The 27,409-nt window shown below is 34.2% G+C and overlaps 1 protein-coding gene across 1 annotated transcript; it reads left to right on the forward strand.

Moving 5' to 3' along the window:
* Positions 1-16,326: 16,326 nt before the first annotated feature.
* Positions 16,327-22,605, forward strand: LOC107468996 (oxysterol-binding protein-related protein 1D). Its single transcript, XM_016088376.3, has 8 exons — positions 16,327-17,039; positions 17,779-18,135; positions 18,763-18,850; positions 19,169-19,578; positions 20,182-20,337; positions 20,518-20,826; positions 21,519-21,863; positions 22,280-22,605. The coding sequence occupies exons 1-8, from the start codon at positions 16,482-16,484 to the stop codon at positions 22,466-22,468; spliced, it is 2,412 nt and encodes an 803-aa protein (XP_015943862.1). The 5' UTR covers positions 16,327-16,481; the 3' UTR covers positions 22,469-22,605.
* Positions 22,606-27,409: the final 4,804 nt, after the last annotated feature.

Below are 27,409 nucleotides of genomic sequence, written 5' to 3' on the forward strand. Positions count from 1 at the left end.
TGGATTAAATTAATATCACATCTATCTGATCACCCTTCTTCTATCTTCTCACATGAAGGACGTAATCTTTAAACAACTAAGAGGTCCTTTTTCTACGCGCATCAATTCCATTTCTGACTCGAAGAAGAACTAAGATTGATTTTTTCCTCTATCTACCACTCTGAATCCCTTTGGTTTTTCCCAAATCACCCTAAGAACATTTTTTAAGGTGCCTATAGAGAACCTCTTATCTGCAAAAATTTGTCCAATCAAGCTATTTTCACATGTCTCCCTTTCTTTTCTTATCCTCTTTCTTCACAATAGCCGCAATATCCCATTCACCATCACTACTCGCAGTCTCATCCCTCTCTACCCCACCTCAGGCCCCATGCCAGCAACAAATTGTAGCTATCTATAAAAAAAAGCAAAAAATTCAAAGGAGCACAAAACCCTCGTGGAGCACCTAAAAATCCTAAGGTCAAATTTACTATACATCAATGTTGTAACTTTTACTTTAATAAAAAATACATAAATATATTATGAAACTAAAATTTTTATATGAGAATGTTAGAATGTATTTATAACCATTGAATTGATTTAAACGGTTAAGATTAAATATACTTAATAAATGGTATGCAGATAATATATTTATAGTTATTAATTTATATGAGAATACATTAGGTAGCGTTTGGTAAGGATACTAAGTCTGAGACTGAGAGACTGAGATTCAGTATTGTATTTGGTGGTCAGAGACTGAGTATTGTATTCAGTCTCCGTCTCTAAGATTTCAATCTCTTTGATAGCATTTGTTTTGAGATATTGGGATAGAGAATGGAAGATTAGGACTCAATATCATGTTTGGTGGTCCAAAAATTGGTACTAAAATTTCAATCTCTGTCCCCAAAATTTTAGTATTTCAGTATCTCCAAAAAGTGGGGACACAATGGACTGAAATTTTTGGAGACAGAGATTGAAATTTTAATAACATTTTATACCTAAAATACTCCTATTTCAATTAATTAATTCCAACTTTATCTTTTGTACAAATTAAATTAGAGCTTCATTCTTATTTCAATCTCTGTCTCCCACTTTATACCAAATACAATACTAAGACTTATTTCAGTCACTGTCTCTCTTCCAAACACTATACCTTCAAAAAGTCGGGACATAGGAAACTGAAATTTTGAAGACAGAAATTAGAATTTTAATAACATTTTTTTTCAAAAATACCCTCATTCATCCTTTCAAATTCCAATTCTACCCTCCCACAGCCACCATCCTCCATCCCTTCTACGGACAACATCGTCCTCTTCTCCTCTAACCATTACCTCCCCCATGTTTTTTAGCAGCCATCATCCCACTCTTTAAAATCAATATAGCAACAAGTAAAAATAGATATAACACAACACAACACAATAGAAAAGAACAACAAAGCAGAAGCGAAATGTTTAGGTTTTTTATTTTTTTAATTAATAAAGATATTTTAGTAATTTTAAATATTTTAGTCTCTATTTTATCTCAAATAAAAAAAGATATTGAAACATAACTTAGTTCTATATATTTTACATCAAACATGATATTGGGACTTATTTAAGCTATCTTATACCTATTATCTTTAATTTTTATTAAAATATATTTAATAAATAAATTAAGATAATTAGTATAGTATATAAGAAACTATCAAAACGGGGTGCATCCAGACGTACTTCTGAAAGAACATACCAAGGGGCCAGTGCATCTTGTCATCTCTATCCCGATTTCCCACTAAACTCATCTCAATTGGGGATTCAAGGGACCTTATGACAAGATCGTCATGGATGCCGATATGTTCTTTCTTTCCAATACTGGAACTTCTCATGGATCGGATCAGTTTCATTTCTGATAGGCAGGATCCTCAAGAACGAGGCAAGCCTAGAGCATACGTGAAACTAGTAAGCAAAGGTAAGCATATTGGAGACTCAAGATTTCAGAGAGAGAGAGATTTAGAGAGTATTCATGGTGAATATCTTACAATGGTTATATTGAAAGATCAAGTTCTGATTTTTACAATGGGAGAGCCCTCTATATATAGAGGCTCTTAGGTAGTGGAGGATAAGAAAGAATCTTATCCATCATTACAACAAGACAAACAACTTTAAGCAAACTACTCAAATACAGACACATGGACTGCACTACTAAGAGATAAGAAGGAATCTTATCTTTGGTCACATCATGACAAACTTTATCTCACATCACTCCTTTTTATGATTATAAAAGGACAAACTTACTTTATGTCACACCATATTTTACATGATTATAAAAGACAAAATACCATAATTACTTTTGGACATCATGGTTGTTGCTGGGTCCCATTCTTCACGGACTGTATTTCGTAATGGGCTCATGTTCATCAATGTTATCCACAAGGTTATGTGGTCCTTCTGTGTATTGATTCTCAGTGTCATCATCTTCAATTCCAGCATCCACATATGTAGGACTTGGCAGTAGTGGATAGACCCTTGATCCTGGTTCTTCATCGTCAATGTTTCCATAGCCATACGTGGCTTGATCTACAAGAGGAGAATTCCATGGGTGTTCATTCTGGTGGAGTGGCGGGGTAGGATAAGTCACAGATGAAGCAAGAAAATTGGATTGGAATTCTCTTAATTCTTCTTGTATGGTCCTGGAAGAGGAAGCTTCCTCTTCTGAGGGAAGTGAGAGTCCTTCAATGGCTCCTGTGAGAACATCAACATTAGGGTTGTTGTGGAAGGTGAGATGTTTGGCCAGATTGTTGAGACAGTGTTTCTCATCTGTTGGCCATATCTTTGAATAACCAACAATGTTAAAGTTATTTCTGGTGTAGAGGATCTCATTACGATAGGCAAATAGCCTTCTTAAGACAAAGGCATAATAAAACCTGTGTCTCAGCCTATCAGAGATGTTCCAAACATCATGGTCTGTTAGTGCACTGAAGAGTTTTCCTCTCCAAAATGGAATAGGTGCAAACATCTTGAGAAGTTTCTCAAGATTTGTTCCTGAGAAGCTTTTGTCACAGAGAAACCTGTACATAGCAATTCCAGGAACTATGATGGCGCAATCATACTGAACAGTGAGCGCCCATATGAACCACAGCATTTCTTCAGGAATTTCACCTTTGATGATGGGTATGATATGATAAGGTGTTTTCGGGTGAAAGTGTTGAGGTTTTGCTGTGATTTGGGTAACAAGGAGGAGCCTGTGTAACCAGTAAAACAGGCATTCTTCAGATAGGGTCTTGACCTCAGCAGCAGTTCTAGGTTGAAGGGAAAAAGGAAATGGTCCAGGTTCTCTTCTATAGAACTTGTGGTCTTGAGGGCAGTCTGGAAGAGGGAAGGTTGGTGGTGAAGCTCTATCCATGGCTAGGATGTGAAGAACTTTGGGTGGAGGTTCTTTGGTTGGTCTGGAAAGGTAGTCAGCTATGGTGTTGTGGTGTCCTTTGATGTGTCTTACTGTGAATTTATAGCGTGAAAACCAATCTTTCCATCTTAGAAGTTGTGAGTTCGATAGTATCTTCCCTTTGGTATCCAGCATGGATGGAAAAGACGTATTGTCCATTTCCACAATGAAGTGATATGCACTCAAGTGAAAGCTGAACTTCTCGATTCCTCTTTTGACTGCAAGAATCTCCTTGTATGTAGCATGGTAGTGTTTTTCTGACTCCTTGAACTGTCCGCTAGCATGCGCACAGTAGTGTCTTGTTCCATCAATCTCTTCAAGGAGAACAGCTCCCCAGTAGTTGTCACTAGCATCAGTTTGCAGGATGCGTTGTCCATTGCTAGGAATCTTCAATGGTGGGGGTTTCTGTGCTACTTCTTTCAGGTGCTTGACAGCTGTCGTCTGTTCAGGACCCCAAGGTGGGGGTTGCTTTTTTAGTAGCTTTGACGATTGGCTTGTGTGTCTTGTCACATCCGGAATAAAGTCACGGATGTAATTGATGATGCCTAAGAACTGTTGGACTTGTTTTGTTGTCAGGTGGTCATCAGGGAATTTTAACAGTTCCTTTGAGATGTGCTCTCCAGGCTGGAAAAACCCATTATTGAAAGTCATTCCCAAAAAATCAACTTGGGCTTGACCAATAAGGCTTTTCTTTTGAGATAGCATTATTCCATATTTTTCCACAATTTCAGTAAACTGAATCAGAAGGGCCTGATGAGTTGGGCCGTCTTTTGAGAACAGCAGAATGTCATCTATGTAGATGAGAGCTGAGTGGAGTATGGGCTCAAAAATTCTGATCATAGTTTTTTGGAATAATGATGGGGCTACTTTTAGTCCAAATGGCATGACAGTCCATTGGTACTGTGCATCAGGTATGCAAAAGCCCGTCTTGTATCTGTCTTTGGGGTGAATACCCAGTTGCCAAAATCCTGCTTTAAGGTCAAACTTACTGAAAAGTTTAGCTTCACTAAGGCGAGGAGTTATGGCGTCAATCCTTGGTAGTGGAAACTTATCGTCTTGTAAGAAGAGGTTTAAGGGTTTGTAATCAATTACTAACCGCTTCTTTCCTCTGATCTGTTCAGACCTTTTTTCCACATAGAATGCTTGGCATGCCCAGTTGGAAGTTGTTGGTTCAATTAAACCTTGCTTCAGTAATGAAGCGCATTCTTCCTTTGCTAACTTCAGATCTTCAGGATTCATTCCTGAATGGGTTGCCTTGGTAGGGTTGATGTCTTCATTCTTCTTGAAAGGCAATTGAATGAAGAATTCTTGATTCTTCCATAAAGGAAGAGGGTGATCAAACTTGTCATGGCTGTCACAACAAGTTTTTAGTAACCTGTTCTGGATAGCTTCGTAGTCTGAAGGGGCTTTGCTAATTTCATAGATGCCTCTGTTTTCAAGAAATGGCAGGAACCTCCTTTTGAATTTCAATCCTTCTGGCCATATTGACATTCCTTGCGTTTGGTAATATGCATCAAAACCAAACAGTACATCCTTTTCAGGGAGGTAGCTTCCCAGAACTTTCAGCCAAATCACCATTTCAGGAAATATTTGTAGCCCAACATTTCCTTTAGAAATATGGTCAATGGTAAATCTTCCTTGGCTGGCTGTTGTGTAGATCTTGTCATGAGGAGCCCAAATTTCATCAGGTAACAGATTGGGTCTGACTACAGTTGCACAAGATCCTGTATCTAGCAGTGCTACGACCTTTTTTGGCACATCATACTTGGATGCCAAAAGTTTGAGTTTGAAGTGGGGTCGTTGGATTCCATCAATTCTTTTGGAACCTAAGCTTCCTAGACATCCTCCTTCTGTCATCCACTGTTGAGGCGGAGCAGGTGCCATATAGTGGATTGGTCTGTAGTTATCGTCAGAAGAACTATCTTCAGGATCATGAAGCATATATTTTGTGTACTCATCTGCTTCTGACTGTTCTTCAAGGATTGATTCAAGATCTTCATCATCTCGGGTTAAGACAGCATCTTGTAAAGATTGAAGCATCTTGATTTCTCTTTTGCTTGTCTGCTTCTTATTGGGACATTTCTTGGCAAAGTGCCCAGTTTGTCCACAAAGAAAGCATTTGTTAGTTCGCTTGTCCTTGAAAGTCTTTTTTCTGAAGAACCGTTTCTTTCCTTTGAACTTTCTTAGAAATAAGAATATGAATATATGCTAAAATTACAAAGCAAAGGTGTATGTTGGCGGAAAGTGCATTCTTCATGAATCAATGAATTGCAGTGACATCTTTAAATTCAACGGGTGACACTGCTAAACTGAAAACTTGGGCAGTAGTTTTTTGAAAGAATCCAACAGCATGAACACAATAAAGTTGCATTTCTTGTCCTTTTTCTGAGATTCTGATCTCATAACGAGGAAAAGTATTTTTATTTTACTATTTATGAAATGAAAAAAAGAATAGTATAAGGTATTGTCATATTAAAAATGTTTTATTTTTCGTCATCTATGTTATAGGTCTCAACTTTGCTACGAGACTTATTTGTAATTCGGCAAATACTAAGTAAATGGTAAATAACACACATTTATTGATGAACCTTCCGCATATTTTGATAATTTGAGATTATTATATATGTTGTAAAATAAATAAATAAAAAAGATAAATAAAGAAGTATAATAAGAAGGTTCCAGTATTAATATTCACTAATATTAATATCCTATCATAACGATAATTTATATATATATATATTAATATTGTATTTGTCGTATATGAAAAGAGAAAGAAAGAAGAGCTTTATATTGTACACAGAGGGAGAGAAAATATTTTATTGATGATTGTGTGTTGTATCTCTGGCTATGAAGCCTTATTTACATGTGTACAAATTTAACATTTATTAAAGATTGGTCTTCGTAATAATCTCAAATCTCTCTCTTGAAAACTTCAGCCGCCAATATCATAAATGGGCATCCACCTCATATTCTTATCACAACACTCCCTATTGGATGACCATTTAGGATTATGCCTCATTAAAATTTTACTAAAGAAAAATCCAATGAAAAAAAATTTAGTGAAGGAAAAAGAATACAAAATCGTTTGTGATGTGATTACCTCATTAAAAACATTGTCAAGAAAAATCTAATAGAAAATAAACTTGACCAAGGAAAAAAGAGTACAGTCTCTCCCTCTTGCCGACATCATTTAATGTCTTGAAATCGGCGCATCCCAATCTCATGTACCAATCTTTCAAAGGAGGATTTTGGGAGTGACTTTGTAAATAAATCTGCCAGATTGTCACTTGAGTGGATCTGTTGGACATCAATTGTCCTTTGATTTTGAAGGTCATGAGAAAGAAGAATTTTGGAGAAATATGCTTTGTTCTATCACCTTTGATGTATCCACCTTTAAATGGAGCAATACATGTATTATCTTCAAACAGGACAGTTGGAGCTATCTTATGATCAATCAATCCACATGATGACAGAATATATTGGATCAAACTCCTGAGCCAAAAACACTCGCGACTTGCTTCATGTATCGCTAGTATTTCAACATGATTAGAGGATGTTGTCGCAATCGTCTGTTTTGTGGACTTCCATGATATAGCTGTACCACCATATGTAAATAGATATTCTGTTTGGGATCTCCCTTTATGTGCATCAGACAAGTATCCAACATTTGCAGAGCCAACTAATTGTGACTTGATCCATATGGATAAAACAACCCCATATCAACCGTTCCATGAAGATATCGAAAGATTTGTTTGATTCCACTCCAATAACTTCTGATTGGAGAGAAATTATACCTTGCTAGTAAGTTCACAGCAAATGATATATCGGGTTGTGTGTTATTAGCAAGATACATTAATACTCCAATGGCACTAAGATATGGTACTTCACGACCAAGGATATCTTCATTTTCTTCTTTAGGACGGAATTGATTTTTTTTCACATCTAAAGACCTTACGACCATTAGGGTACTTAATGGATGTGACTTATCCATATAAAACCTCTTCAAGATCTTCTCTGTGTATGTTGTTTGATGAATAAAGATCCTATTTTTTGTATGCTTGATCTGCAGGTCAAGACAAAATTTAGGTTTTCCAAGATCTTTCATCTCAAACTTTTCTTTTAGAGTTTTTATAATTGTTGGAATCTCTTCAGGAATTCCAATGATATTTAAATCATCAACGTACACAGCAATTATAATGAACCTAGATGCACATTTCTTTATGAAAACATATGGGCAGATATAATCATTCTTGAATTATTTTTTGGCCAGATACTCAGTAATACGATTATACCACATTCGTCCAAATTGTTTCAGATCATATAAAGATCTTTGCAATTTAACTGAGTATAATCCTTGGGAATATTCATTGGATGGTTTAGATATCTTTAGTTATTCAGGGACTTTCATATAGATATCACGATCTAATGCACCGTATAAGTAAGCTGTTACCACATCTATTAAATGCATATGCAGTTTGTGATATGCGAATAAAATGACCAAATAACGCAATGTTATTGCATCCACTACAGGGAAATATGTTTCTTCATAATCTATACCGAGCCTTTGAGAAAAACTTTGTGCCACAAGTCGAGCTTTGTAGCGTACAATTTCATTTTTCTCATTTCGTTTTCTCACAAATACCCATCGGTATCCAACAGATTTTACATCTTCTGGTGTACGGACTACAGGCCTAAAAACTTCACATTTTACAAGTGAGTCTAACTCGGCCTTCATGGCTTCTTCCCATTTTGGCCAATCATTCCTTTATCGACATTCTTCGACTGATCTTGGCTCAATATCCTTATTTTCATGCATGATATTTAATGCCACATTATATGCAAATATTTCATTGATATTGTCTTATTTCGGTCCCATTTCTCTTCTGTAAAGACATAATTTATCGAGATCTCATTATTTTCACAATTTTCAGGTACCTGAATGCCTTCTGGCATTAAAACTATATCAGAATTTTGGACAACTGCAAGTGTCTTTACTATGTTTTTTTCAATAGGAATAGTATTTACCTCTTTTCTTTTTCGAGATTTTTTGTCTTTGAAACCGACAGATCTACCACGCTTCTGTCGTGTATTTACTTCGGTGGTAATTTGTCCAATTGGAACATTAATTCGCATTGAGGCATTTGTCACTGGTATATAAGATTTGGTTTTCCTATCGAAAAATACATCAGGCAATTCATTTGCTATTCTTTGCAAATATATAATCTTTTGAACTTCTAGTTCACTTTGCCTTGATCGAGGATCCAAATGCATCAAGGATGTTGCATTCCAATTAAATTCCTTTTCAAAAAGCTTATTCTGTCCCCCTAATGTTGGAAATTTTAATTCATCAAAATGACAATCCGTAAATCGGGCTTTAAATACATTTCTAGTTTGTATCTCAAGATACCTTACTATAGAGGGAGAATTATATCCAACATATATCCCCAATTTTCTTTGGGGTCCTATTTTGATGCGAGAAGATGGTGCAATAGGAACATATCTTGCACACCCGAATATTCTTAAATGCAAAACATTTGGCTGTTGGCCAAAAGCTAATTGCATAGGAGAGAACTGATGGTAACTCGTTAGTCTCAAAAGAATAGGTGCTGCGGCATGTAAAATAGCATGCCCCCAAGCCGAGGTTGGGAGATTTGTTCTCATAAGTAAGGGTCTAGCAATCAATTGGATGTATTTAATAAGTGATTCTGCTAACCCATTTTGTATGTAAACATGAGCTACTAGATGTTCAACACTTATTCCATTAGTCATACAATAAGGATAAAAGGCTTGGGAAGTAAATTCACCAGTATTATCAAGACGAATTGCTTTGATTGGATTTTCTGAAAATTGTGCTTTTAATCGAATAATTTGAGCAAGTAATCTCACAAACGCCATGTTGCGAGAAGATAATAAGCACACATGTGACCATCTCGAAGATGCGTCTATTAGAACCATAAAATATCTAAAATATCTACGTGGTGGATGAATAGGTCCACATATATCGCCTTGAATCCTTTCTAGAAATTCAGGGGACTCAAATCCAATATTTACTGGTGATGGCCTTAAAATTAACTTCCCTTAAAAACTTGCAGCACAACAAAATTCACTAGATTTAAGAATCTTCTGGTTCTTTAGTGAATGTCCATGGGAGTTTTCAATAATTCTCTGCATCATGGTTGTTCCCAGATGACCCAATCGATTGTACCAAGTTATGAATTCATTTGGACTAGTAAACTTCTAGTTTACAATGACATGTGATTCAATTGGACTAATCTTGGTATAATATAACTTAGATGAGAGTGAGGGTAACTTTTCTAATATAACCTTTTTATTTGAGTCATGGGTTGTGATACACAAGTACTCATGGTTTCCCTCATTCATTGTCTCAATATGATATCCATTTCGGCGAATGTCTTTGAAACTCAACAAGTTCCTCAGAGACTTGGTAGATAATAGTGCATTATTTATTATGAATTTTGTTCCTCCAAGAAACAAAATTATAGCTCTTCCGGAGCTTTCTATCACATTGCCTAAGCCAATAATAGTATTAACATATTCTTCTTTTAGCACAACATGGGTAAAATATATATTACTTTTGAGAATGGTGTGCGAAATTGCAGTATTCGCAAGACAAACATCTTCACTATATATCTTTGCCATTCTCGTTAGAGACAAATAATAAAATGAGTAGAAATACCTACGCAGTAAAATTATTTCCTTGATTGAAATTATTTCCTTGATTGAAAATATTTTTTTAAGAAGTATAGTATATACTAAAAATTTTACTATTATTATCTTGACACATTCAATAATTTTGAAATTTAAATGCATAAAACTTAACAAGAAGTTTCTTACATTGTTTATTCACATGAATACTTAACAAACACACATATTAAACTATTCCATCATTATTCATTGATCAAACGACCAATATTTTTCTCAGAATCCTCAAAGAAATCAGATACATCATAATGAGTGGTAGAATTCTCAACAGCATCATTTGAAATGAAATTCGTTTCCTTTCCTTTATCTTCATTTTTCAAAGATGCTTGATAAAGATCGACTAGGTGCCTTGGGGTACGACAAGTACGCGACCAATGGCCCTTTCCACCACAACAGAAACATTTATCCTCAATTGAGTTATTTTGCCCATTGTTTCTTTCTTTATCCCACTTCTGATGAGATCCTTTCTTGTGAACATAATTTTTATTCCTTCCATAATTTTTCTTGCTACCAAAACCTTGCGACTTACCTTTTATGGGGTAATGATTTGCTGCATTTGTTTCAGGAAATGGAGCAGCGTCAGTTGGACGCGCTTCATGATTTCTTAAATGCAAGTCATTGTTGCGCTCAACAACAAGAAGGTAAGAAATTAACTCAGAATATTTTTTAAATCCTTTTTCTCGATACTACTGCTGCAGGAACACATTCGAGGCATGGAAGGTCGAGAAAGTTTTCTCTACCATGTCATTCTCATTTATCTTTTTTCCACATAACTTCATTCGTGAGGTGATTCGAATCATTGTTGAATTATATTCATTTATGGATTTAAAATCCTATAGACGCAAGTGCATCCATTCATATCGGGCTTGAGGAAGTATCACCGTTTTTTATGATTGTACCTTTCTTCAAGGTTTTTTCACAGATCTGCAGGATCTTTAATGTGAGATATTCATTTTTCAATCATTCGTCAAGATGACGATGAAGGAAGATCATGGTTTTGCCTTTATCCTTTTAGGATACATTATTTTTAGCCTTAATGGTATCTCCAAGATCCATTGAATCAAGATGGATTTCAGCATCTAGTATCCATGATAAATAGTTGTTTCTAGATATATTAAGAGCATTAAATTCAAGATGAGATAACTTCGACATAATGAAAATTTGTTACCTAAGTCTTCCTAAAGTTTGATCAGAGTCTCGTGCTGATAACATGTTGTAAAATAAATAAATAAAGAAGATAAATAAAGAAGTATAAGAAGAAGACGCTAGTATTAATATTCACTAATATTAATATCCTATCATAACGATAATTTATATATATTAATATTGTATTTATAGTATATGAAAAGAGAAAGAAAGAAGAGATTTATATTGTAGGAAGAGAAAGAGAAAATGTTTTATTGATTGTTGTGCGTTGTATCTCAGGTTATGAAACCTTATTTATATATGTACAAATTCAACCTTTATTAAAGGTTGGTCTTCGTAATAATTTCAAATCTTTCTCTTGAAAATTTGAGCCGTTCATATCATAAATGGACATCACGTCATATTCTTATCACAACAATATACTCTATCTAATTAATTAATTTATTTCTTAGGTATATTTTAATAAAATTAAATATAATAGTTATAAATACATTCTCATATGAATTTAATGGTTATAAATACATTGTCTGGATATCACTTATTAAGTATATTTAATTTTATCCATTTACTTCTTTTCAATTGCTATAAATATATTTTGAGAGCAATTTTAATAGGGTACTTTTTGATATTACTTTTGACTTTTATGCAAAAAATATAATAAAAATTTTTTTATTATAAAAAATTATTTTTTTAACTTTATTATAAGCACTTAAATAATTTTTTAGAAAGTTATAATTTAATTTTAAAAATTACGTTAGACATTAATACTACTATTTTTTATAAGTCAAAATCTCAAAAAAAATAAATTTTAAAACTTTTCAAACTGACTCTTAAAAAAATTAAAACTTGTATTAAATACAATTTTTGAAATAATATTTATATTATTTAAAAAAAATAATAAAATGCTACCACTTATATATCTATCAAACTCGTTAAATAAACATTATAACATTAAATTAAAATGAGAACAAATATTAGAATGATAAATTTTATATTATATCTTAAATCAATTTTCATAATATATAATTTCACAATATCTATATAATATTTTATAAAATCTAAAATAAAATTAAACTAAAATCAAATAACGGAGATTCTCAAATAAAAATTTTATTTTCATACGATATATTTCTTATATGTATATAGTTCCATTAATGATTATAATTATCCATTATATTTATGTAACTTAAATTTGGAGGAGATTATTTATGATATGCTATTAAATAATGGAATTATTCTTCATATTTAAGTAATTTTAACAATCAAATTCATCCGATCAATTTTAAATTATGCATCTTTTTTCAGTTTCTTCTCCTCTCGCACTTCTTTCTTTCAAATTCACGCATTCGTTCTTCGTTATACATATCGTCATTATCGTTATCGTTGTTATTGTTATTGTTAAATTTTTGTCATGTTGATGATGTTGTCTGATCCAAAATTAATTTTAGATATATTTATGTTCACGATTTAGTCTTGTTTGTGTGGTTATTTTCGAACTGAGTTTATGTGTCGCAATCATTATGTAATTTCGGTTCATTTCGATTCATCTTCATCTTCTTATTTTATTTTTTTCAATTTTTTTATTTATTTTCTTGAGAGGAATAAAACCAAGAAAAAAAGAAGAAGAAACATATTAATGACGTTGTCTGATTCAAAATTGATTTTGGATGTGTTCTTGTTCATGATTCAGTCTTATTTGTGTGCATATTTTTTAACTGAGTTTATGTGTCGCAATCATTATAGTAAATTTCGGTTCATTTCTGAGTTAATTGTGTTGCAATTATTATATAATTTTGGCTCATTTCTGAGTTAATTGTGTCGCAATCCATGATGTAATTTTGGTTCATTTTTGAGTTAATTGTGTCACAATCATTATATAATTTCGGTTTATTTATGAGTAAATTAAGGTTCATTTTAGACTCGTTATCCTGCACAATTCAAAACTCCTTCTCCTTTTCCTCCTCATCTTCTACTTCTTCAGCTTCTCTTTTTTTTCTTATAATTCTTCTTTCTTTTACTATCTTAAGAGAAATAAAACAAAAAAAAGAAGAAAAATATCAAACAAAAAGAAGAAGAAACATATTAATGTCGTTGTCTAATCCAAAATTGATTTTGGATATGTTTTTGTTAATTATTTAGTTTTGTTTGTGCACTTATTTTCGAACTGAGTTTATGTGTTGCAATCATTATGATAAATTTCGGTTCATTTCTGAATTAATTGTGTCGCAATTGCTATGTAATTTCGGTTCATTTCTGAGTTAACTATGTCACAATCATTATATAATTTCAGTTCATTTATGAGTGAATTAAAGTATATTTGAACTCGTTTTTCTACACAATTCAAAATTCTTTCTCCTCTTTCTCCTTTACTTTCTATTGCAATAACAGCAGCAACAAAAGAATGACGATGAATAAAAAACACATGAAAAAGAAGAAGAAAAATGATAAGAAGAAAGAGAAGGAATAAGAGGAGGAGAAAGAGAAGGAGGAGGAACGCGAAAAAGAAAAAGAAGATGACAATGATGATAATGTAAATGGTATGTGCGCGTGTAATCACGCTCTTTTTAATGAGAATGATTTTTGTTGGTGCTGTATCTATTTAGTTAAACTTGAATGACAATATTACTTAAATGTATAACAAATGTATAAATAATGTTGGTAAAAAAACTTAGTAACTTGCGATTTGATGTGAATATTTAGATTGGTTTTATATTATTCACTTTCATTTAAGAAAAAAATATTAGTTACAATATATAATTGAAAAATGAAAATACAATGGCTTAGAAATTTTATTTATAGAAAGAATTATTTAAGGATCTAATTGAGATATATATAGAATTAGATCATAGAAATAATAATTTTTGAATAATAAATAGGGTTGGATGAAAAATTTAATGACGTTTTTAAAATATTTTTCTCTTATTTATCTAATTAAAAAAAATAATATAATTCAAATGGCATAATTTTCTTATATTCACCTGAAAATTGTGGATTCAAGTCTCACTCTTAACTTAAAAAAAGAAGAATAATAGATATTTATCTTATTTAATTTACAATACTCTTATTTCAGTAATTTAATTTATACTTATACTTTTGTGTTATAACATGTTGAATTTTATTAATTATATTGTAATACAAATTTAGAAAATGAAAATGTTTCTTCTATTTTTTATAACGCCTCTCCACATATGATTATTTTTGTCATTGTATATTTGCACAAATTTGCAAAATAAAAAATAAAATAGGAGTGACAATATTTATTTTTTATAAATTTATATTTTTTTGATAATTATTGAAAAATATTTATACAAAAATATAATATATATTGAATAATATATAGAATATATATAAATTAGATTGATTAATAAAAAAACAAATTTTAAATTTTTTTTTAACGAAAACATAAATTTAACCGAAATTTTTGTGACATTGCACAAGAACCTAATCTAACTATTTGGTAATTGGTATAACAAAGCTAAAAAGAAATCAAGTAAGGGAATAAAGCATAACTATGATACGTATATATAAAAATTAGCCATTAAATTAGTTATTGAAATAAAATATATATTAAAATATAAAAATATATTAAAAATGAGTTAATAAATATATATTTATATATAAATATGTAATAATTAATTTTGGTATGTGCATGTTATCTTTTCAACAAATAATATTAATGAAAATCATAGTACAAATTTTAGGTCAAAACTCCGAAAGTCATTTAATCTAATGACAACGATTGAATCCAAATACAACTGGTCAACGCCACAACATACATAACCTGTTAAGTGTTAACCATCATATCCCATGATAGATATCTACTTATCTAGTGTGATAATGTGATATTATATCTACCAATAACAGATTGATCAAAACCAACCACGTAGGGCCATATCATGTAATGTAACATAATTTTATACATTGTTAGTTCATACATATTTTATATATACATATAATTATATATTCTTACTTTGTTATGTCAATAAAAATAAATATTTTTCGTATTTATTATATAAATAATTATCTAAAAGAATAAATTTAAATAATTTTACAAAACATTTTTAACTATTAGTATATCAAATTAAATTTATTTAACATAGTGCCATAGTAGCATCATAAATATTTTTTAATTAATTACCATAACCAAAAGTTCCCCCCACATTTCGACCCCAACGGATATCCAAACCTCAACCCAAACCCATCGTTCTACAATCGCTTTCAGCCACACGAAATGACCGAGACACCCTCACTCACATCGCAATCAACACCACTAAGCCGGGGGAACACCCCAGGGTAAGAAAGTCAATCCAGCCCCTTTCATCATGGCCATGGGCCTGGCCCAAAGAAAAAAAGAGGGTCTTCCCCTCACCCAACGGACACTGCCTTCCCCACCCCACAAAAACACACTTACCTCAGTTACCTGCGCATAAAGTGCGCACGTTAGCTGTCGCCTCTTACAATCATGCCTAAAAAGGTTCTCTCTCTCTCTCTCTCTCTGGAAAAAAAAAAAAGCTTAACATCACAATTCGCAAGTACAAAACTCACATAAAACGCAAATCCCATTTATTTATTTATTTATTTTCTTTATTTAATTGAATTGAATAATGAACCGGAACAGAAGGGAATCCGAACCAAACACGAACCATGCATTAATTGAATGGCATGGTTTTATAGTTGGCGGTATGGCTTAGAACCTTTATATTTTGTGAAATGGGAATGGAAAATGGAAGAAAGAGTGAAAGAAAGGTGACACAGTCACACACAAAAAACACACACACACTCTCTCTCTCACACACACACACACACTTCACAACGCAAAACGAAACAAGGCAAGGACATTGCTATGCTAAGCTATGCCATCTATGTACTGATAAAATTTACTGAGTGAGAAGTGTGTGTGTGAGTGACTTAAATGGATCTGAGTGGGCAGTGTGTAGTAGTGGTTCAGCTCTTTATAGCCTGCCACAACAACTGTACCTCACTCCCTTTCCTTTCTCTTCTTCTTCGTCTTCTCTACTGAACCAGAACAAAACAGAAAAAACAAAAAAACCTAAAATAAACAGTTCCAGCGTTTCTTTTTCTCCGATCTCAATCGACGAAACTCCGAGTATACTCATTCGACGAATCGGGGATTCTTCTTCTTCTTCTCTGGTTTCGTTGCTTCACTGATTCTTGCTCTCGATCATGCGTTGGTGCTTTTCTTCTAATTCGTGAGAACGATGAATCCTTTGTGCTGCATTGCTCCGGTTTCGATCGATCGGGACAGGGCGAATCCCGTAGCTACGAAATCGCCAACTCACTGCCAGCTAGGGCTCGATGCGTCGGTCAGGACGGTGAACGGCGGCTCCAAATCGAGCTCCTCTGCGCCGGATTCCTCTCATGGCGGTGGCGATTCTCTGAAGTCGTCTTCCGGCGGGAACCGCGGCGAAGAGGAGGATTTGTCAACGACGACGGCGGAGCCCCGGGAGTCGAAGGTGTTCGGTGGCGGGAACGGAGTGGCCGGAAGCGTGGCCGGAATCTTGTACAAGTGGGTGAACTACGGGAAAGGGTGGAGGTCGAGGTGGTTCGTGCTGGAAGATGGAGTGCTTTCGTACTACAAGATTCATGGTCCGGATAAGATCGTGGTGAGCCCAGCGAGGGACCGGAGCGTGAGAGTGATCGGCGAGGAGTCATCGAAGTTCGTGAAGAAGAACAATTGGAGCCTGAATCGAGTAGCAGGAGTTAGTGGTGGCAACTCTACTAAGCAATGCAAGCCCTTCGGTGAGATACACTTGAAGGTTTGTTTTCTATTACGTTTAGCAAAAACCTAACCACACTTGCAATCTGTGTGATCGTGAAAGGTCTTGCTTGATTCGCATTTTTTTAAGTTTGTTTTTATTTGCTTCAATGAATTTGACGAGTGTCTTTACAAATTGGAACTATCAGCTTTGGTTTTGTCACTTTTGTGTATGAAGTCTGAACTGCGAAGGCCTTTTTCGTTTTTGAAATTTGCCATGCTGCATGGTTCAATTTGCTTGAAAGAAAAAAATTGCAAGAAGCGTGAAATGGGTGATAGCGATATCAGTGTATTTAGGATGATAGTGATGTTAATTTCAAGCATCGTGATTGACGCAGGGGTATTAGGCGAAAAATTTGTTACTGACGCATGCACATTGTGTTTTTTGTGGTTGCTTTGCAAACGTGGATCCCCTTTTGAACCGTGTCTTAAAATATACAATTTTTATTTATGTTTGCACTTTGCACTATCAATATAAGGAAGTGACGTATTTGAAATATTGATTAAATTGGTCCTAACCCCTTTTTTTTAGCCAAAATCAATTATGTATGCCTTAAATTGACAAAACTGGTTAAGTTGTATCTTTCGCTAAATTTATGCTGAAATATTTTGGGGCTTGTGATTCCTTCTTGCGCTTGTACCATGGATAAAAATGTGCCAGTGTATATCCATTTTTTTTAACATGAACTCACCTTGGTTGTCTTGTGGCATGTGCTAAATTTGAATGGCCTTGTTCACAGGTTTCTTCGGTTCGGGCTAGCAAATCTGATGATAAGCGGCTATCCATATTTACCGGGACAAAAACTCTACACTTGAGGTGTGTATCTAGAGAAGACAGAGCTATGTGGATTGAGGCCCTGCAGTCCACGAAAGATCTTTTTCCTAGAGCTCTAACAAGTAGTGATCTTGCAACTCCAGAAGATATTGTAGTTTCAACTGAGAAGCTGCGATCTCGATTGTCAGAGGAAGGCATAAGTGAGGCAGTTATTAATGACTGCGAGTCTATTATGCTCTCCGAAGTCTCTTATCTTCAAGGCAAATTGAAGTTTCTTCAGCAGAAACATGTAATGTTGCTGGACACCTTAAAACAACTAGAGGTATCTGTCTAACCTTTTGGAGCACGTCTAGGAACAGCATCTCCTAACTTCAGATATATGATTGAACTCCCATTTTGGATGGTTGTAAAAATACAGTGGTTAGCCGGCCATCAAACCATTTCCTTTGTATTTTGATTTTTGACTTTTCCCTGGTTCCTCCTGTCTAGCTTATAATTATTAAATTTAAATTTTAAATATCACAACAAATTAGTCATTGGGTTTTTACTAATTACTTTTCTTTGAATTCTACATTAGCCTTCTAGCTTTTTAGGTAAATATAAAAGCACATTAGGTTTTTAGTATATAGGGATCTTTAAAAAAAGGTATATACTATTTGAACCTTCTCTTGGCGTAATGTAATGTTTCTGAATTCCTGAATTTCAAATACTATATTTCTCTTATCATTGGCTTGAGAAAACACACTGAATCACTCATTTTTAAAGGCAAACTCTTGATTTTATTTTCTTAATTTTGTTTATTGATTAGTTATTTTCAATTGTGGCCCTGGCACTGAACATGCTATTGGTGCTTTGACATTTTTGAAGGAATTTACTAAACTTACGTAATTTTGCTCCTGTATATGCTGTGTCAAGAGTTTGACTTATCTATTAAAATTAATTAATGCAGACAGAGAAAATAGAGTTGGAAACCACTGTAGTGGATGAAACAAAGGAGCGTGAATCATATTGTGGACAAGGGAACAGAAGATTTAGTGGTGCGTAGGCTGTTAAATTTGATCATACACTTGCCAATATTCCTTTGTCATATTTTTTTAATTTGATCATACACTTCTTAGTTCACGCTAAATTTGTCAATCTCAACATTATTTAGATTGAGAGACTGCCAATCAACCGAAAAGTTCTTGCACTTAAGTGAAACCATGGTAAAGACATTGACTTTTGGGTGGTTGTATCATGTATGGAGGAGCTCTAGGAAGTTGAAAAAGTTTCTTTATCCTGCTTTACTTACTGGTTGTTTGTTAGTTTCTATATTGTCAGCAATGTACTTACTTTTTCAACCGTTCATGTCTCAGATTTCTATTCTGTCATGTCGGAGGGCAGTGCTACTGATTCAGTAGCGGATAATGAAAGTCAAGACGGAGCAGATGTTGAAACTGATGATGATGATGGTGCATTTTTTGACACAAATGAGTTTTTGTGTTCAGATGCCTTAAGAAGTGCTTCTTATCGAAGTAGGGAGGGTATGACAAATGCAAGCATACATGATAGAGATTGTTTACTTTCTGATGGTTTGCATGGGTTTGAGAAGGGAATCAAAGATGTAAGCTATCCATATGTCAGAAGAAGGGATAACTTACCAGAGCCAAAAGAAAAAGAGAGGCCTGTTGGCTTGTGGTCAATTATTAAATCTTCATTGCAAAAGTGTTTTGAAGATTTGGAGTATTCATATCTAGTTGATAGAGCATTGGAATGGGGAAAGCAGGTCAGATTCTCAGCTGTCCTTTACTTCTTGACAAGCATTTTTAAAAGCATGATATCCTTGTTTCATTTTATCAATGTATATAAGATGTTTAGTTAAATTTAGGGACATTGATGGTTACAAAGATTTCAACATCTAATAAAGCTTGATAAGACACTTGATCAACGTGTTCCAGCTATTCTATTTGTAATTCTTCCAACTAGTTAGGAAAAAGAGGCAATAATGTATGTTTACCTTTTATATGTATGGTGTAGGCTTGCCACTGTTAATAGATTAAAAAAAAGAAGCTTAAGTTGGTTTCCAGAACAATTTTGACTATGACACCCTGATCTAGTCTGTGATCTATTATTGATTTTGGAGGCTTGAGCAGATTGGATTCTAGTTAGAGAATAGGCTGAGGCTTCTTTTACAAGACACTTTCAAAATTGAGCATACTTTCTTTGTGGCCTGTAAAATTGAGCTTGATTTTTAAGTGGTAATGATCCAAGAATTTGCATGATATGAGAAAGTTGAGAGAGTAAAGAATGTTAGGTTTTAGAATTTAAATGCATTCTCTATATGCATTTTGTCAAATTATAACTTGATTCAGGGCTTTGCTTGGTGCAGGAGAATGATTTGATGAGAATCCTAAATGTTGCAGCTTTTGCTGTGTCCGGCTATGCATCCACTGAAGGTCGGCAGTGCAAACCTTTCAATCCTCTACTTGGGGAGACATATGAAGCTGACTATCCAGATAAAGGTCTCAGATTCTTCTCTGAAAAGGTAACTGGATTTTCTAATTACCTTTTCAAGATTTCTGAGTGTGGCTCAGTTTACAGGCAAAGACATATCTTCAAACTTACAAATTTGCTGTTTCCTCGCTTCATTTAATCTCAAAATAATACCTCTGATTTGTGTCTATTTTTATGCTGTAATTTTCTATTAACAAGAAGCATGCTGCAGGTTAGTCATCATCCCATGGTTGTTGCTTGTCACTGTGAGGGAAGAGGATGGAAGTTCTGGGCGGACTCTAACTTGAAAGGGAAATTCTGGGGGCGTTCTATTCAGTTAGATCCTGTGGGTGTCCTCACCCTACAGTTTGAGGATGGTGAAACATTTCAATGGAGCAAGGTCACCACTTCAATTTACAATATCATACTAGGTAAAATTTATTGTGATCACTATGGTACAATGCGCATCAAGGGCAGTGGCAACTACTCTTGCAAACTGAAGTTCAAAGAGCAATCTATCATAGATCGAAACCCACACCAGGTAGGATTATTAATATAATTAGGTCATAGAGATTGCAGAATCCCCCCTCTCCCCCCCTCTCTCTCTCTCCCATTTTTTAGATAAATAAAATAAGTTGTTCTTTCATGCTGTATTTGCTTTATATTATCTTGATAATTTCTTTTTTCTTTCTTTAGCCCTTTTCCTTATTTTCTCGCAACTCAATCTTCGTGTGACATCTAGTGTCTGATTAAGCTGTACCATATATATTGTCACCCTGAAGAACACAAGTCCAGCAGAATTTTCTTGCCTGTCTGTCTGCATCAGAGCATGAATGATGAATGTTTTGATAAAAAAAGATCCCTTTTCAATAAAAGAAATGCTTATTTTTTTAGTTTGTTCGGGTGAATCTTATTTCAAGTACAAAATCAATAGAAAATCATAACAAATATTGATTTAATTAATTAATTATCTTGGGACGGAGAATCACTAGAGAAGGACATTTTATAACATCCAAATATGTTTCTTCTAATATTACTCCTAAATATTAATTGATTTTACATCTAACCACTATCCCTTGTACTTTTTAAAAACTTTTAAATAAAGATCATTCTTTCAAAAGTTATTTTATATAAAAGAAGCTAATCCAAATGAGGCTTCAATTAGCTTGCTTTTATTAGCAACATAACAGCTGATATAAGACTGACTGAAATAAATGTTTATCATATATACAGGTCCATGGATTTGTTCAAGACAACAGAACCGGAGAGAAGGTAGCAATGTTGATTGGGAAATGGGACGAAGCAATGTACTATGTCCTTGGGGACCCAACTACAAAGCCAAAAGGTTATGATCCAATGACAGAAGCTGCATTATTGTGGGAAAGGGACAACTGCAGCACCAAGACAAGATACAACCTCTCTCCTTTTGCAATATCATTGAATGAAATAATGCCCGGCATGATAGAGAAGTTACCTCCCACTGACTCAAGGTTGAGACCCGATCAAAGACATTTAGAAAATGGAGAATATGAGTTGGCGAATGCAGAGAAATTAAGACTAGAACAGTTGCAGAGACAGGTAATAATTTTGAATCCATTGGATCTAGACTTTGACGGTTTTGTTTTGTACCTTTTCCTGGTGTGGTAATCATGTTTTTTTATTTCCCCCATACATAGAAGCATATGGGAACTTAGGGTTAGTTTTGTTTGTATTTTTATTTTTATTTTGTATTTTTAAATTCTCTTTTCAAGATTCTATGAAGAAAAAATGTAAACATAGGAATGAAAATTGGAGTTGTTTTCTCAAGCCAAACACCCTTATACTCTTTTGTGCTAGCTTCCCAACCAACTTGATGGTTAGGGTCTTATGCTCTAACCTAAGTGGCATTGGTTCAAAACAAGGCAAATGAAGGAAGAGAAAAATACGCTATTTATGCATATAAAATCTCTTTTTCTTGAACATATTTGTAACTTATGCTTGATTCACAAATGCAGGCAAGAAAGATGCAGGAAAGAGGATGGCAGCCTAGATGGTTTCAGAAGAATGAGGATGGGTCTTACCGATACAAGGGTGGCTATTGGGAAGCAAGAGAAAAGCATAGTTGGGATGGAATCCCTGATATATTTGGACAGAGTTGTGATTTACCTTCATGTTCTGAAGATACTATCATTACTCTGTCCTAACTTCTAATATTGCTGCTTAGTAACGCTTTATTTATTCACAGCTGTCAAATATCTCTCACGTTTTGCTAATTGTGTATTTGGATGTAGGTTGTAAGTTATAAAAAACTTCCCATCAGAAAAGTCTTAGCTTACTAAAAGTTCTTGTTGCTGGCATTTTTGGGGTACAATCAACCTTTAAAAACAAGTTTTACTGATGCATATCTGTTCCTTGTAACCAAATTATTAATTTCTCACATAGTAACCTGTCTCTACATGAATCGTTGCTTCTAGCATTAGCTAAGAAGGAACGAAAAGGTTGCATAAACAAGCGCACGTGAAAGAATTTGCTTTCTTTTTTTTTATCTATTTGTTTTTTCTTTTATCACCTCCGATGGGTGTGTTTTGGAACTGAGGAATTGAATTTGATTTGATTTGTAAATTAATGATCTTCTTTTGATGGTAAGAAAAGAAAGAATTGAATTGATTTTGAAATTCAATTGATTTCTGTTTCTTTGTATTTGAGATCCTTTCAATCCTTTTTTAAACAGATTTCCAGTAAGACACTCCCTACGTTCATACAGCACCTTCGATAAGGACATGGAGAGAAGTTGAATTCATTTCAAAATAAAGTGCTTAGGCCTAAGTGTGGGATTTTTTTTAAATAAATAAAATAAATATTTTATTTATTGAAATAGATAATTTGGAGCGTTTTTATTGATTTGCATTGGATTATTTATTTCATTTAAAGTATAAATGAGATGAGATACTTTTGCCGTTGCATTACTTATTTTGTTTATAGTGTAAACGAGAGATACACACATTTATCTCATTTACATTGTAAACGAGTTAAGGTTTAGATGCACCTATATAAGGAACTCATTCATAATGCCTCATTTGTCATTCTCATTGCGCATGACCTTCATTTCTCTTTTTCTCGGACCTTTCTCTTAATATTTTTGAGATACTCAAACTTTATGGTATGCTCAGATGCACGAGACGGAGACATTAACTGCTTAAACAAAACTTGGCATATTGCGGAAGCAATCGACTTTCAAGATAGTGTTTTTTTCTCTCTTAAGTAAATGAGCATGTAATTATAGTTATGGTACTTTTATAGTTTCAGTGTTGTTACACATGTAGAATAAATTGTCATGTTATTAGAATTTGTTAGGTTGTGGAATATAGAAATTAGTAAATGATAATTAATTAATTTAATTTAAATTATTAGTCAATTTAATTAATTTATTAAATGTTTATTCTATTTTTGTATGTATTTAATTCGAATTTTATATTTTTAATTTTAATTTTGAACATGTTACAATGACGTTGGATAAATTTTTTAAACGTTTGATTTTTAAAGTTAATTATTCTGAAACGTTAAATTATTGTTTATTATTATTTTTATCTTTTTATTTTGAAATAAAAATCTTTACAATTGAAATAGATTTGTTATTGAAATGTTTTATTTTTAATAAAGGTCTCGCCTACTACTCCCTAGGCGAGTGAGCCACACTCTTACATCACTGGATACTATTCTCCCTTACTTGAGGGAGGTTGGTTTGGCGACACGATGCAGCTCAGGGACTTTGTTTTTGACAACTCCCTGATTACTGTGAGTGGTGGCGTCCCACTTTCTACCTGCCTTGGGGTGAGTACAGCATCACCCTGCAGGACGCTGCGTACCGCCTTGGGTTACGCACTCATAGAGAGTCAGTGTGTGGGTGCTTGCGTAATTTACACACATGGTACCAACATCCGACCTGGGAGTGGGTAGAGGAGCTACTTAGTGCCAGACCTCCTCATGCTCAGTAGTAGGGTGCGTAGAGGAAATAGTCATTCTCTATCAATGTGCTTCAGACCAAGTCTGTTATATGCCAGTTACTACATATGTAGCCACCCTCTGACAGTACATGAGATGTTATATCCTGTTGCTGATCGGGAGTTACCTGATGACCGACAAATTAAACATTCACGTTCATATCAGGTGGCTATCATTATTGGATGACTTCGAAAGATGCCGCAGTATATCATGGGGATCCGTTGTACTTGTATGGACGTACTACTCCTTATGCTCTGTAACACATCGAGTTACCACCGACATTGCTGGATGCACCCCGCTTCTCGTTTCGTGGATCTAACACAGATTTTCTCAGTGGTATCCACCCAACAGACAGATTGATAGGCATTGCCTAGCAGAGTAGGGATCAATTTGAGCAGCGAGTCCTTCGATGGCGTCTTATGTTAGACTGGTTGCAATTGGATGAGGCACGTGAAAGTGTTTAGTTAGTTGTCTCTAAAACATTATCAACTTCCAACGCAATGAATTGAAAATGAGGGTTGTGTGACAAATTATTTTGCAGTTCCCATGAACGCCATACGACGACCCAACCATGCAGGCCATCTGTCCCAACTGGTTGAGAGAGGAGACAGAGTAGAGGACATAGATGAGTGTTGTTCTCATTGTCTGCTTCAACATCGTTGAGTTACACCATGCTGACCGGGTGAAACGCCAATTCGGTGGCGAGCAGCCGATGCCTAGAGACCTGGTCAATGTCGACCGGTTCTTGACCACCATAGGACGGGGCGAGGACGTGTGGTGGCCCACTCGTCATCGGCAGTAGTATGATGGATGGAGGACTCAATTTCAGGAAGGCCACAAGATCTCTATTCAGCCATTCAATGACTACCGGCCTTTGTAGGAGTATTGGAACTGGTTCCAGCATGCTTGCCGCGTCAGACATTTGTCAGGCCAGGACATGCTTGATGATCCCAGGCTCTTTACTCTCCCAGATGACGTGCAACCTACTGCTAGTCAGCCTAGGGACGTGGGTCATCCTGGACAAAATTTGAGTGGCCAGATTTACCACCACCAACATCAGTAACCTCCACAGAAAGCTCAATGACTTGTTTCGCCATGATTCTCCCGTGGATATCAAACATGAGGTGCACATGCTCATCGCCATGGACGCAAAATAGACGAAACCAAAAAACTTTATTTTCCATCAATGCTAGCAACCTATACCCAATTCTCCCAATCTCTTTTTGTCCCGTTAGCATCGATGTGAGTCAATGTTAGACTCTTTAGCTCAGACAAAGAATTTACTCTCCGAGTACGCAATAGAATAGAATTATCACACTCGAATATAACTCCAGTGTCACTATTTCTCATGTGACAGTTGGGATACACACTTACAACCACATATCCACTACCATTAGATATTTTTGCTTAATTTGTGGAAGAAAAAAGGAGGAGAAGGAGAAGTAAAATATTTGTAGAGAATACAAATGGTTGCAGATCCTTTTATAATTGCTCGAAATTTGTCATACTTTATCTCGTTTACAATGCAAACATCATAACTTTTTCTATATCTTGTTTATACTGTACACGAAATAAGTGTGTAAACATTGCTCATTATCTTCCACGTATCACGTATGTAAATGTGATACGTATAACGGAAAACATATCTTATCTCGTTTACAGTGTAAACGAGATATACATACTTATTTCGTTTACACTATAAATGAAATAAATAATGCAATGTAAATCAGTAAAAATACTCCAAATTACCTATTTCTGTAAATAAAATATTTATTTTATTTATTAAAAAAATCTCCTAAGTGTGTCCTTGGAAACAAAGAAATAAGAAGTAATTGGATTCGTAATTCCATGAGAGGACGAAGGTGATATCGATAGTGGTTGACAGTGAGGGAAGACGAACAAAATGTTTGAGTTGAGATAGCTAAAATTTTTTCAAAATCTGAATATATGAAAGAAATACTTTATGCATAATACATAATATGTTAACCAATGCATAATTAAAAATAGCCCCATAAGAAGAGTATTTATATTTGTTCTCTTTTCTCTCTCACATGAGGACTTTTTATTCAAATGAATTAAAAAAATTGATTATTTTCTAAAAAAAAATAAAAAAAGGAATTATTATCAAAAAAAATTTTTCAAAGGGTGGAGCGAACCCTAATTTGAGGCAGAATTGGGACATGTCCCATCGATTTGCATGTAAATTGGCCAACCCCAGCCGATTTGGACCAAAATTGTCTTGGCCCCTGATTTTGGCTTTTTTTTTTTGTTAGAGTGAGAGATTAGGAATTTTTATAACATCATATATAGATAGGACCTTTAGCATCAGTGTGTGATTCAATAACCCTAATCCCTGATTTTGGATTTAAAATCTGTGTATTTACCCGATTTTGGGCTAGCTCTCCCACTATAAATAACCCCTCTCTTATTATCTAGTGTGCATCGCTCCTTTACTTATCCGCTTCTAATTCTCAAACACTCTTATACCTAAATTTCTTACTTTTGATTCTCTTTCATTCAAAATTCTATATCTTATTGAGTCAATTTTTTAATAAAATAGTGCAAATACTGTTGCTATCAATTTATTACAATGGAAAAATTGTAAGAGATCATAATGGATCAATCATATTTAGTTCAACTCAACCTATATTCATTCACATTTTAGTTGAAGAGAAAAATTATATTTTAACATTGTTGACCAACAACATACAAAATAAGTGAAGAAAATTTATTATAAGCATTCGATGGAAGTAGATGACACATTTTATTACAAAAGGTATTATTGTGCTCATCTTTTATGTCTGGATAGGGTAAGATCCAATAATGATTTTGTAAATTTAGTAGAGGCATTTTGCCTTATTTGACACAGGTACTTGTAACATTGCAATTGTGACGTTGAGCTGGTTCTGCACTTGCATTCCTGTCATCCATTGATCTTGTATTGGAGCTTTTTTATTTTGATTAATCTATGCAAAAGAAGTTATTCTAACATCGGTGATACTGAGTCAAGTGGCACTGCAAGAACAAACATTAGAAAGATGATGATTGATTTGAATATGCCAATCGAAGGTAGCATAGAGGGTTTAAACCTAGATTAGAATGTGCCCCTAGAAGAGTCATTGCAAGCAGATTTAGAAAGTCAT

This window comes from Arachis duranensis, chromosome 10, assembly GCF_000817695.3.
Source record: "Arachis duranensis cultivar V14167 chromosome 10, aradu.V14167.gnm2.J7QH, whole genome shotgun sequence".
Lineage (NCBI taxonomy): Eukaryota > Viridiplantae > Streptophyta > Magnoliopsida > Fabales > Fabaceae > Arachis > Arachis duranensis.

What these genes read in the sequence shown, in the direction of transcription:
- LOC107468996 (XM_016088376.3), top strand. Translation starts at nt 16,482, where the DNA reads ATGAATCCTTTGTGCTGCATTGCTCCGGTTTCGATCGATCGGGACAGG. An exon ending in ACACCTTAAAACAACTAGAG is followed by an intron (nt 18,136 to 18,762) that starts GTATCTGTCTAA and finishes TAATTAATGCAG; the next exon opens with ACAGAGAAAATAGAGTTGGA. An exon ending in AGGGAACAGAAGATTTAGTG is followed by an intron (nt 18,851 to 19,168) that starts GTGCGTAGGCTG and finishes TTCATGTCTCAG; the next exon opens with ATTTCTATTCTGTCATGTCG.